The sequence below is a fragment of the Phyllobates terribilis genome, unplaced genomic scaffold, assembly GCF_046119375.1.
Source record: "Phyllobates terribilis strain yellow unplaced genomic scaffold, ASM4611937v1 Scaffold_4__5_contigs__length_816908805, whole genome shotgun sequence".
Classification (NCBI taxonomy): Eukaryota; Metazoa; Chordata; class Amphibia; order Anura; family Dendrobatidae; genus Phyllobates; species Phyllobates terribilis.
Window position 1 is genome coordinate 670,801,149 of NW_027362764.1, and position 12,244 is coordinate 670,813,392.

General features: G+C 41.1%; 1 protein-coding gene across 5 annotated transcripts in view; it reads left to right on the plus strand.

Moving 5' to 3' along the window:
- RALYL (RALY RNA binding protein like) overlaps positions 1-12,244 on the plus strand; it is an 897,462-nt gene that overhangs the window by 810,794 nt on the left and 74,424 nt on the right. For all 5 annotated transcript variants that reach the window (XM_073679515.1, XM_073679514.1, XM_073679512.1 and 2 more), the window contains one exon: positions 2,640-2,797. In XM_073679515.1, the coding sequence (XP_073535616.1) occupies positions 2,640-2,797 (158 nt within the window). The remainder of the gene's footprint in view (positions 1-2,639; positions 2,798-12,244) is intronic.

Genomic DNA, 12,244 nt, shown 5'->3' on the forward strand with positions numbered 1-12,244 from the left:
TTGCCGATAAATGTCATCGCAACTCAAGCTTATCATACGTAACTCTTTTTAATCAGTAGTTTGATCATTTGTGTTAAGCTCTTGTGGATGACTCTTGATCGATCATCTGTTGATTGCATGGTTCAAGTGGGTCCTAAATTATCACTGTTGGCAGCTTACTTTCCCATGTAAATTAGGGATGTGCTGCTGACAATATGCAAACAGTATGGGGACCAAATGAGCCTTAATTGTATTCTCGATCGTTCCATCACCATACAGTTTACATTGTTCCGTGTTAAAAGGGCCTTAAACGAGCTAAGTCGACATGTTGTTTCATCAAACAGCATTCGTTATGGCCAGAAATGAGCCAACGTTAAGCTCAGTTTTAACATAATGTTGCCTCATACTTCTACTTCAGTGTTCTACTTTTTAAAACTAGTTGTTTTTTTTTGGCAAATGAATTTGTTAGTAGTCTAAAATTGGGTTATGTGCCCTTAATCTGCCTGACAGTCTCCTTGATCGCTTAGCTTAATCTATGAGCCTATTGATAATCATTTATGTGACAACTTTCCCCAAGTTCCTCATAATAACCATTAAAGTAGATCTATTAACGTAGTCAACAAAGACAACAGATTAGTACAAATCGCATTTATTTATAGGCTTCCTTCTTTCCCAGCGCCTTATATTTTATTTATTCATTACATCAGAAGATATTTGCATAAACATAGATTAGAAGTAATCTCTCCAAGGGACCGTTTCTCCTTACATGTGAATAATAGCCAGCTATGAAGGCAAAGTGAATTAGATTGGCTGCTCTCCGCTAATGATAACAGATTAATCTGATTTAATATTTAAGCCATATGTTTTCAAACATAAGTACAGCAGTGCTCCCTGAGCACATATCTCCTATTCGATAATTTCTTTTAGAAGCTTGGAGAGCATATGGTAACAGATGAGCCCTGTAGAGCTGTCATATGTCAATCAAAACGCAATGCAGTACATCGTGTGGGTGGGTGCAGCTTTTTACTAAACACCAGAACTTTTCTATGAAGAATATTTTATTAACTTTTATACTAGGATGGATTCAATGTTATATTAATCATGTGAGATGATAAGTGGCTTGGCTCACATCATACAGACACTGAGTAATTCCTATAATAGAGACTCACCCACAAGAGGGTAAAGCAAATGATCAAACTGTTGATAAAAAGCTATATATAAGAAACCAAAAAATACAGCTAGGGTGCAACAGCATGTACAGGAAAACATACCATGCCACATATCTTTATACTAATAGATCTTCAGATTAAGATGTGGTCAGGCACACCATCATAGAACACCAACATATCTCTTCTCTGCGTCCCAGAGATTGTCTTCATCTCCTGCCTCCCAATGTTGGCGTTCTCGCTCTCATAGATGCTAAGCTACTACTCTGCAGATTTCCTCTCTATACATCAATGGATATCTAAAGTCGATCATATAGAATAAAATAGCTTTGGAAATATGGCCATATGCTAGATTTTAAAACATGCAGCCTGCATGATACCGTCTGGTCCCTCCTCTGATTGAGAAGCCACTGTTGGTGACAGCATAATGAAATGGGTATTTCGCCAACCAACTATTTACCAACTCCACTAAAAAGGACTTTTTCAGCTGTTCAAGTAAAAGATAACCTTTCAGCATGATTTTGTAATGTAAAGTATGTACATGGCTGTACTGGTGCTGTAATATCGATTACATTGATACCTTAAGTAAAGAAATTCACTTTGCTGTTCTTCTTTAATCACCATTTGAAGATTTTTGCTAATTAGATTTGGGTGCACAGGGGCCAGACTGTGCACTGGGTCTTCTCCTCCCTGTCTGTGATACCCCAGCCCCTCCATCTGCCTCTTTGAATATCAGGTCACTGCTTTTTCAGTGACCAGCCTCCTCAGTTTTAAATCTCAGCAGTGACCTATCATACAAAGACTGGTGGCAGGTGGAGGTCTGGGGAATCACAGACAGGGAGGAGAAGACCCAGTGCACAGTCTGGCCCCTGTGTCAGTCGATATAGCAGCACCATTACAGTCATGCCTTTATTTTACATTACAAAATCATGCCGACAGGTTCAGCTAGGTCATCAATATCTCATCTTCCTGATGCCCGTGGCAGCCGGAAGTGCAGTACCCAGCCACGGACTCTGTGCTGTTGATGGAGCTGTGCAGTGCAACTCTGCAACTGAGCGCTTCTGCCCCCTATTGAGTACTGGAGCTGCAGTGTTCAATTACTTATGATGATCCTAAGAGACCTGTTGAGCGCCCCTAGACTTGCACCCACTGTAGTTAGTCCTCGGGCAATCAGAGCTGAAGCATGACGACAATATATTACTATCACTAATTACAGTAATGCATTATCATAGAGTAAAACAGAAGATATTGCTATCTCATAAATTAATGGTATATCACCTCTTGGATACCTATTTATGATGAGAATTAAGACACCATTCACTTTATAATGTGGGAAACTCCATATAACTTTGATTTTACAAACAGACGTATTTTAGCACAACAGCTAGCAATCTTTTCTCACCTTCATGCCTCTATTCGTATATTAACAATTTGATATAACAATGTTCCAGATACATATATGTTAGCTAATATTATAATGTCATTACTTTACAGGTTGTTTGATTACGGACATGGACGCGTCCCACCTCCTCCTCGCGCGGTCATCCCTATGAAACGACCCCGTATTGCAGTGCCAGCGACACGTAGAGGCAAAGGAGTGTTCTCTTTAAAAGGAGGATCAAGATCTGCCTCAACTGGCTCCTCATCAAGATGTAAGTGCTCTTCATTACTGTGTTATGTAATCATCGTGAATTCAGGAATAATATTGTGCTTGGAAATTTGGTATTAAAGAAATTACTGCAAAGAAAATAGGAGAAAACAAGTGCAAGGAAATTATATTCAAAGTGAAAATGTTATAGAAAATTCTGATGCTTAAAATAAATCTAAAGATTTTATTCTAATTTTAGGCCCATATTTTTTGGCTGATTATTTTTTTAATTTGTCTTTACAGCAGTTGTTCTTCCAGTAAAAAAAATTGAATATATAGGCCTCGATTCATCAAGAATAGCATAGTTCACGCTGGTCTTAATGAGGAGGCATGTTAGAGTCAGACGCAACTGATTCATTAAGATGCTTGCCATGATTTTGACAAGTTGGCGTCATCACGCCCCTTTGCGCATCCATCCCGCCTCAGCTCTTCCCATTTTGGCATAGTTAGCTAAAACTAACGTGAAAATGCCAAAAGTTGCAAACTTTTTGGGCAACTCTGCGTTGCACACAAATTTAGTGACTTTTCAAAACGGTTTATGCATAATCGCTCTGAGAAACTGGGGCCATAGACATAACTAGTGTTTATCCAGAATAAGTTGTGAATAAAAGGTAAGTTATCTCACTAAACCTGGCCATACACATGAGATAGCTGTCAGACAGTGGCGTACCGCCAATGGCGGCAGACCACACCACTGCTATGGAGCCCGTGACCGCGGGGGGGGGCCCGTGAGCCGAGGGGCCCCAAACAGTGGGGGGACCCAAGCAGTGTGGGGACGAGTTGTATAGGTGAGTATTGGTGGATAGTGGTAGGGGGAGGGAGGTTGCGACGGAGTGGAGCACACACAGGAGCCGCTGAAGCAGCTATCACATGTGCCCGCTGCTAAAGGGACATGAATATTCCCTCTTCTCCACTCCCATGGGTGTGGAGAAGAGGGAATATTCATTCTCTTTAGTAGCGGGCACGGAGGAGCACTGAGCCGCGGTTCCTGCTGACAGTGCCTGCTACTAAAGAGAATGCATATTCACGCTTCTCCACGCCCATAGTCCTGGCGTGGAGAGGAGTGAATATGCCGGCAGCAGCAGCTCACCTCAGGATCTGAGAATGCGCGTTGCTCAGATGCCGACATGGGCTGCAGCAGACAGGACGCAGCGCTGGAGGAGAGGTGAGGAAGGAAGGTGAGTATTAGTGTTTATTTTTTTTGTGTGTGCAGTGATTGGGGGATGAGGGGGCCATATATACCAGGATTGGGGGGTTGGGGGGCCACACATACCAAGATTGTGGGATTGAGGGGACCACATATACCAGGATTGGGGGATTGAGGGGGCCACGCATACCAGGATTGGGGGATTTCGGAGGCCACGCATACCAGGATTGGGGGATTGAGGAGGCCACGCATACCAGGATTGGGGGATTGAGAAAGCCACACATACCAGGATAGGGGGATTGAGGAGGTCACACATACCAGGATTTGGGGATTGAGGAGGCCACACATGACAGGATTGGGGGATTGGGGAGACCACACATACCAGGATTAAGTGATTGAGGAGGCCACACATACCAGTATTGGGGGATTGAGGAGGCCACACATACCAGGATTGGGGGATTGAGGAGGCCCACATGCTGTACCAGGATTGGAGGATTGAGGAGGCCACACATACCAGGATTGGGGGATTGAGGAGACCACACACACCAGGATTGGGGGATTGAGGAGGCCACACATACCAGGATTGGGGGATTGAGGAAGCCACACATACCAGGATTAGGTGATTGAGGAGGCCACACATACCAGTATTGGGGTGATTGAGGAGGCCACACATACCAGGATTGGGGGATTGAGTACGCCACACATACCAGGATTGGGGGATTGAGGAGGCCACACATACCAGGATTGGGGGATTGAGGAGACCACACACACCAGGATTGGGGGATTGAGGAGACCACACACACCAGGATTGGGGGATTGAGGAGGCCACACATACAAGGATTGAGGGATTTAGGAGGCCACACATACCAGGATTGGGGGATTGAGGAGGCCACACATACCAGGATTGGGGGATTGAAGAGGCCACACATACCAGGATTGGGGGATTGAGGAGGCCACACATACCAGGATTGGGGGATGAGTGGTGCCATACGTACCAGGATTGGGGGATGAGGGGTGCCATACGTACCAGGATTGGGAAATTTACTATTAGCTGCTGCATTTCCCACCCTAGGCTTATACTCGAGTCAATACGTTTTTCCAGTTTTTTTGTAGTAAAATTAGGGGCCTCGACTTATACTCGGGTCGGCTTATTTAAAATATACGGTATTTTAAAAATCAGTGAGTATGTGGTGCCCATAATACTGCAGGACTGTGGGGTGCATTATACTATATGGGGGCTGCATTTTACCCTATGGGGTGTGTAATATACTGTATGGAGGACTGTGGGGAGTGAATTATATTCTATGGAGGACCATGGGAAGTTCATTATACTATATGGAGGATTATGGGGGGCACATTATACTATATGGAAGATTATGGGGGCGCATTATACTATATGGAGGATTATCAGTGGCGTATTATACTATATGGAAGGCTATGTGGGGCCATTATAATATTTTGAGGGCTATGTGGGGGGCAATTATACTGTTTGGAGGGCTAGTGCAGGCCATTATACTGTATGTAAGCCCATTATAGTGCATGGAGGGCTCTGTGGGGTCACAGTTGGGGGATCATACTGTGTTGGTGTCACCATACTTTGCCTTGGGAGTTGAAGTGGGGTACTGTAGGGTCATAATACTGTGCATGTGGAGGCTACTGTGGAGGAATGCACCATGGGGGTATCATACTGTGTTTGGGGGGCACTTTTGTTGGCATCATACTTTATGGGGAAATGAAAGCGGAATATAGGACTTTAGCATGAGGAAAATTACTATGTAAAGGCTGGAAAGTTGTGAGATCTGCTCTTCTGTGACAAATATTTCTTTATTTATTTGGGGGGGACCCAATTAGAGCTTCTGCTATGGGGCCCCATGATTTCTATGTACGCCCCTGCTGTCAGATGAAATATCTTTTGTCTTACAGCTATTTATTTCAACCTCTCCATACACAAGAATGCTCATTCCTGTCTTCTCTATGAGAGAGCCACTGCAAAATGCATCTGGCAGTGGCTTATCTCCCTGCCAAACAAAAGGATTGGGTGAGACCCCCCGTGCACTTTAGATGGTCAGCCGAACCTCCTTAAATAAGCGTTTCGGACAACTTCTATCTATGTGTATGGGGACCATAAGGCCCTTTTCAGTTGTGTGGTGGAAGCTCTTACTGCAAGATTCTTTGAAAAAAACTGACAAAATAGCATAGCATGACATGCTAAATTGTCCTGTAAAATGGCACCATCATTGAAATCGGACTGACTACAATATAGTCAGTAGCGTGAGTCGTTCGCCATTGGAGTACATCATGAGATGAGTCTGGCACTGCTGTGATTTTTGTTGTTCTGCTGTTATCATGGAATTTTATTGATGCTCCATGATATGGAGTGTTATCATTGTTTTTAATGTGATGAAATAAAGACTGTTTTTAATTAACTTGATACTGTATTCTGCACATAATATCTGCAGGAGTTGAGGGTCAGTAATATGTTAAATCATAGTTACAATTACACACCGTGATGCACAGACCAGCCACGGGTTTCCTGACCTAAACTCATGATGTACAATACAAAGGTATATTGTGGTACTGTGTTAACCAGAAAAATCGATGTAAATACTTTTTTGCCCAAAAATGATAAAAGTATTCTCAGAGTGATACCTTTATTGGGTAACCAGAAAAAAATATATATGTGCAGGCTTTCAGAGCACAGAGGCTCCTTCTTCAGGCAGGATTACAAATGAATTGATAAGACAAAGGCACAACATTTAAGAGATATTACATTACCCCTTACACATCATGAACAAATGTCCTGCTGTAATGTCTCTTAAATGTTGTGCCTTTGTCTTATCAATTCATTTGTAATCCTGCCTGAAGAAGGAGCCTCTGTGCTCTGAAAGCCTGCACATATATATTTTTTTCTGGTTAGCCAATAAAGGTATTACTCTGAGAATACTTTTGTAATTTTTGGGCATAAAAGTATTAAAACTGACCTAAACTCGCCAGTCTCAAATATATGCCTAGGAGGCTGCTGAGTTTGGGTCAGTAGATCTGTGGCCAGTTAGTGGATTGCGGTCCGTACTTGAACTTCGAAACATGGATGTGTGAATCCAGTCTTATATGTGTTTTGGGCCTGTGTGCTGGGTCTGGTATTTTATTGCCAATGTGGAAAATAAAGCAAGCATCCTGAAGTCCTGGCCTAATAACGTGTACCCATACACTATATCATCTCTACAAAAGACAAAAAAAATAAATCTCATACCCTACCATCATTATATATAAATGTAAAGCAAAGTTGCATATTAAATATAGGGTACTTAGTGAACTATTTTTGATCAAAAAAAGTATACAAGCCGTCCCACCAGCGACAAGGTGACCCTAAATTGGGACGGTACCTACACTGTCTATATTAAAAACCTTACTGTATATCAAAGTTGAAGTAATGCATATAAAAGGGTAGACAAATAGGACCGGGTCCCAACTTCAGATCACCTAGGCCCGTGGTAAGCTACATATATACTAATCAGCTCAACAAAGGGTATGCCACACCCTTAATTTGCACAGAATGCAAACAAGACAAAAATCCAAGCAATGTGAACTGAGGTCTAAGATGGTACACATGCAAGAAATAGGAGCATGTTCACACTAGCAAAAAGAAGCAAAACCTACAAAAGACCAAAAAAAATTTTTGTCTTTTGTAGGTTTTGCTTCTTTTTGCTAGTGTGAACATGCTCCTATTTCTAGCATGTGTACCATCTTAGACCTCAGTTCACATTGCTTGGTTTTTTACTATATCATCTCTGCAAACATCAGAAACTTTTTAATAAGACTGGCCTAGTAAATCTAATAGGGCAATTTCATCTAACACTATAATCTTTTTAGAATCAGAAAAATGCTATTCATGGTCTAGTAAAGACTGAGAAATAAAAGCTACAGTATATAGGTCATCATCACTGCTCCGACATGAGTATGGCTGATTTCACTTGAACAGTACTCATAAGAATATGTAATATGCTTTTCTCTTTTTTTTCTATTTCAAAGCACAGGATTGTTTTTTGAAGCAAATTTGGCAATTTTTTTATATGCAATTGTAATGTTAATTCTGTAATAATTTTACCCAAGAAAGACTAATAAAAATTGCCTCAGCACTTAGGCCACCTCTGATGATGGGGTAGCCATATGTGAGCCGTGACAAGTTTTTGCCCATTAGATCACTGACCTTCAGAATGAAATAATAGCAGTAAAATGTCTTTTGATCACCCACTTGCTTCGGAAAGTGATGATCGCTATTAGATCGCTCTCATGGCCTGTAGTGCCATCTCTGGTGAGAGCAGGAACTGCAATTAATATAATCTTTAGGATTTCCTACAACAGAGAGAGTCTATAGAAGATCTTGCAAAAATAATCAAATAAATATAGTTATAATTTACAGTATTTTATTATATAAACCCGTGTTATATCCATAAATGTAACATTATATAAAAAAAATTAGGAGCTTCATTCTTTTGACTCATTAAGAGGACCTGTCGACAAGTCAAAAATGGCCAGTTTTTGCTTTTATTTTATTGCCATTGTTCCCCTTAGTATTCAGTTTTTATTTTTTTATTAATTGTATTTGTTTTTTAATCCGCCATACAGTTTTAAAGAGATGCACTTTTTTAGTTACTGCTATTATTATTTATATATTTCTTTTATTAATGCAGTAATGAATAATTAAAAATATATATTTTTTATTATTTATTAATGCAGAGCAGCCTAAATAACCCCTCCCAAACACAGAGATTCCTGTGAGCCTCCCTCCTTTAGAAAAGACTTCAAAAATTCTGTAGAACTGTGGGGGAATTTAAAGAAAAAAAAAAGACTTGCTGTACATATGTTCAGGCTTTTGAGCATCTTTTAACCACTTTAGTTTCCAAAGACGCCAAATGAGTAAAAGAAGTGACTGGTCCATTTTTGCTTTGAAAACACTCTATAATTTATAATGCAAGTCAATGAGATGGCTTATAAGGTGTCTAGAGGACGCCCAGGTATCTTTTGCCAGCAATTTTGTTTGAAACACGGCTAGCGGCTTCTTCATTGTTCAGTGGAGTTAAAAAATTCTGTAAAAAAAGACTCTACAAAACCAATCTGAAAGCATGAAAAAAAAAACAGCAGTCCAAAATATTGAGAAAGGTCTGATGAGACAAGGAAACAAAATGTTAAAAATTATGCTTCATTAAAAAAAAGCTGATGTTTCCTGAAGACTTTTCCTCTCGATACTAAACCCATAGCCTAACATGTTGATCCAGAGGAAGGCAAAAAAAAAACATGTGGCAAACACTATCCACATTGTGGAAAAAAAATCCTTCCTGACTCCATACGGCAATCAGACTAGTTCCCTGGATCAACGCCCTATCAAGGAATCTAGTATATATAACCTGTAATATTATACTTTTCAAGAAAGGCATCCATGCCGTTCTTAAATTTTAGTAGTGAATCTCTCATTACAACATCATGCGGCAGAGAGCTCCATAGTCTCACTGCTCTTACAGTAAAGAATCCACGTCTGTGATTATGATTAAACCTTCTTTCCTCCAGACATAGAAGATGCCCCCTTGTCCCCGTCTCAGGCGTCAGAGTAAAAAGACCAGTAGAAAGATCTTTGTACTGTCCCCTCATATACTTGTACATAGTAATAAGATCACCCCTAAGCCTTCTTTTTTCCACAGTAAATAACCCCAAGTGTAATAACCTGTCTTGGTATTGCAGACCCCCCAGTCCTCTAATAACCTTGATCACTCTTCTCTGCACCCTCTCTAGTTCAGCTATGTCTTTCTTATACACCAGAGACCAGAACTGTACACAGTATTCTAAGTGTGGTCGCACTAGTGACTTGTATAGAGGTAAAATTATGTTCTCCTCATGAGCATCTATGCCTCTTTTAATGCATCCCATTATTTTATTTGCCTTTGCAGCAGCTGCCTGACACTGGCCACCAAACATGAGCTTGTCGTCCATCAATACACCCAGGTCTTTTTCAGTTACAGTTTTGCCCAGTGTTTTACAATTAAACATATAATTATACATTTTATTTCCTCTGCCCAAGTGCATTAACTTACATTTATCCCCATTAAAGCTCATTTGCAATTTATCAGCCCAAGCTTCTAGTTTACATAGATCCTCCTGCAATATAAAATTGTCTTCTGTATTGATTACCCTGCAGAGTTTAGTGTCATCTGCAAATATTGAAATATTACTCTGTATGCCCCTACAAGGTCAATAATAAATATGTTAAAAAGAAGTGGGCCCAATGCTGACCCCTGTGGTACCCCACTGGTAACTGAGACCCAGTCTGAGTGTGTTCCATTAATAACCACCCTTTGTTTCCTATCACTGAGCCAGTTCTTAACCCACATACATATATTTTCCACTATCCCCATTTGTCTCATTTCATGCATCAACCTTTTGTGTGGAACCGTATCAAAAGCTTTTGAAAAGTCCATATACACAACATCCACTGCATTTCCTTGGTCTAGTCGGGAACTTGCCTCCTCATAAAAGCTGATCAGATTAGTTTGACAGGAACGGTCCCTCGTAAACCCATGTTGATATTGGGTCATGAGGTTATTCTTCTTCAGATACTCTAGTATAGCATCTCATAGGAAACACTCCAGGATTTTACCCACAGTAGAGGTTAAGCTTACTGGCCTATAATTTCCAAGTTCGGTTTTTGTCCCCTTTTTGAATATTGGCACCACATTTGCTATACGCCAGTCCTGTGGTACAGACCCTGTTATTATGGAATCTTTAAAGATTAAAAATAGTGGTCTATCTATGATGTTACTTAATTCCTGCAGTACTCGCGGGTGTATCTCATCTGGGCCTGGGGATTTGTCAACTTTAGTGATTTTTAGAAGCTGCCGTTCTTCCTGCTGGATTAAGCAAGTGACATTTAATGGAGAATTTTTGTCATCACTGATAATGTTTTCTGTCATGCGATTTTCTTGTGTAAATACTGTTGAAAAAAAATCATTTAGCATATTGGCTTTTTCCTCATCCACCATTTCATCCAGACTATTTTTAAAGGGGCCAACACTATCATTTTTTCGTTTTTACTATTTATGTAGTTAAAGAATATTTTGGGATTATTTTTACTTTCTCTGGCAACGAGTCTCTCTGTCTCAATCTTTGCTGCCATGATTTGGTTTTTACAGAATTTATTTAATTTTCTGTATTTATTTAATGCCTCATCACTATCTACTTTAGTTCTCTAAATGCTCTCTTTTTGTCACTTATTGCGCCCCTTACAGCTCTATTTAGCCATAGTGGTTTCCTCCTATTTCTAACATGTTTATTCCCATAAGGGTATATATTGTGCACAGGTCCTATTCAGGATGCTAATAAATGTCTCCCATTTGCTTTGTGTAGTTTTATGTCTCAGGATATCGTCCAAGTTTATTGCACTAAGATCATCTCTCAACTGTTGGAAATTTGCCTTCCTGAAGTTTAGTGTCCTTGTAACTAGTGTTGAGCCACCCCCGTAGTGTTCGAGTTCGGTTCGGTTCGTCGAACACCCGTGTGTTCGCCGAACTGTTCGTCGAACACCTTCGAACACCGTTAAAACCAATGGCAGGCAAACAAAAACACATAGAAACACATAGAAAACACCTTCAAAGGTGTCCAAAAGCTGACAAACTGCTCAGAAGACACAACTAACACATGGAAAAGTGACAAGTACATATAGTCATGCGAAAAGAAAAGAGGTGGAGGAGTAAAAGGAGGGGGAGACACAGATATAGGCATGTCATGCCCTTCTAAAATCCAAAAAGTGAGAAGCCGAGACGGCCAGTCCGCTCCTGCCCGTGCCACCTCCGTGTCGCCGGGTTTGTGCCAGAGCCGCGGTGAACCCTGACGGCCAGCCCCCCTCTCCCAATACTGGTGCCTGTCCGCTGGTGGGTCGAGAGAGCCCCCCTGTGGTGGAGGCAGCTCTAAGCTTTTTAATTTAAATTGTCCCTCTAATTTGAATGAATACACTTTAAATCCATTTACAAGGATCTATTGGAGGGCAAGTCTCATGCCAGCAGCCGCGTAATTCCAGCTCCAGTAGCGTCCACTAAAGCTGCTGCAGTTAAAAAGCTTTTATAAGGATCGAGCTCGGCTGTCCACCGCAAGGCATCCTAGTGCCAGTTCCAGCCCCTATGCCTTGGGGTGCCTCCTGATGCTCTTCACTGAGTATCCCGTGGTCCCGAAGCATTTCCTTTGAAAAAATTAAGTGTCCAAACTACAGGTGGTGTAGCTTGCTTAACAGCCGGGATAATCCGCTGACTAGCAGACACT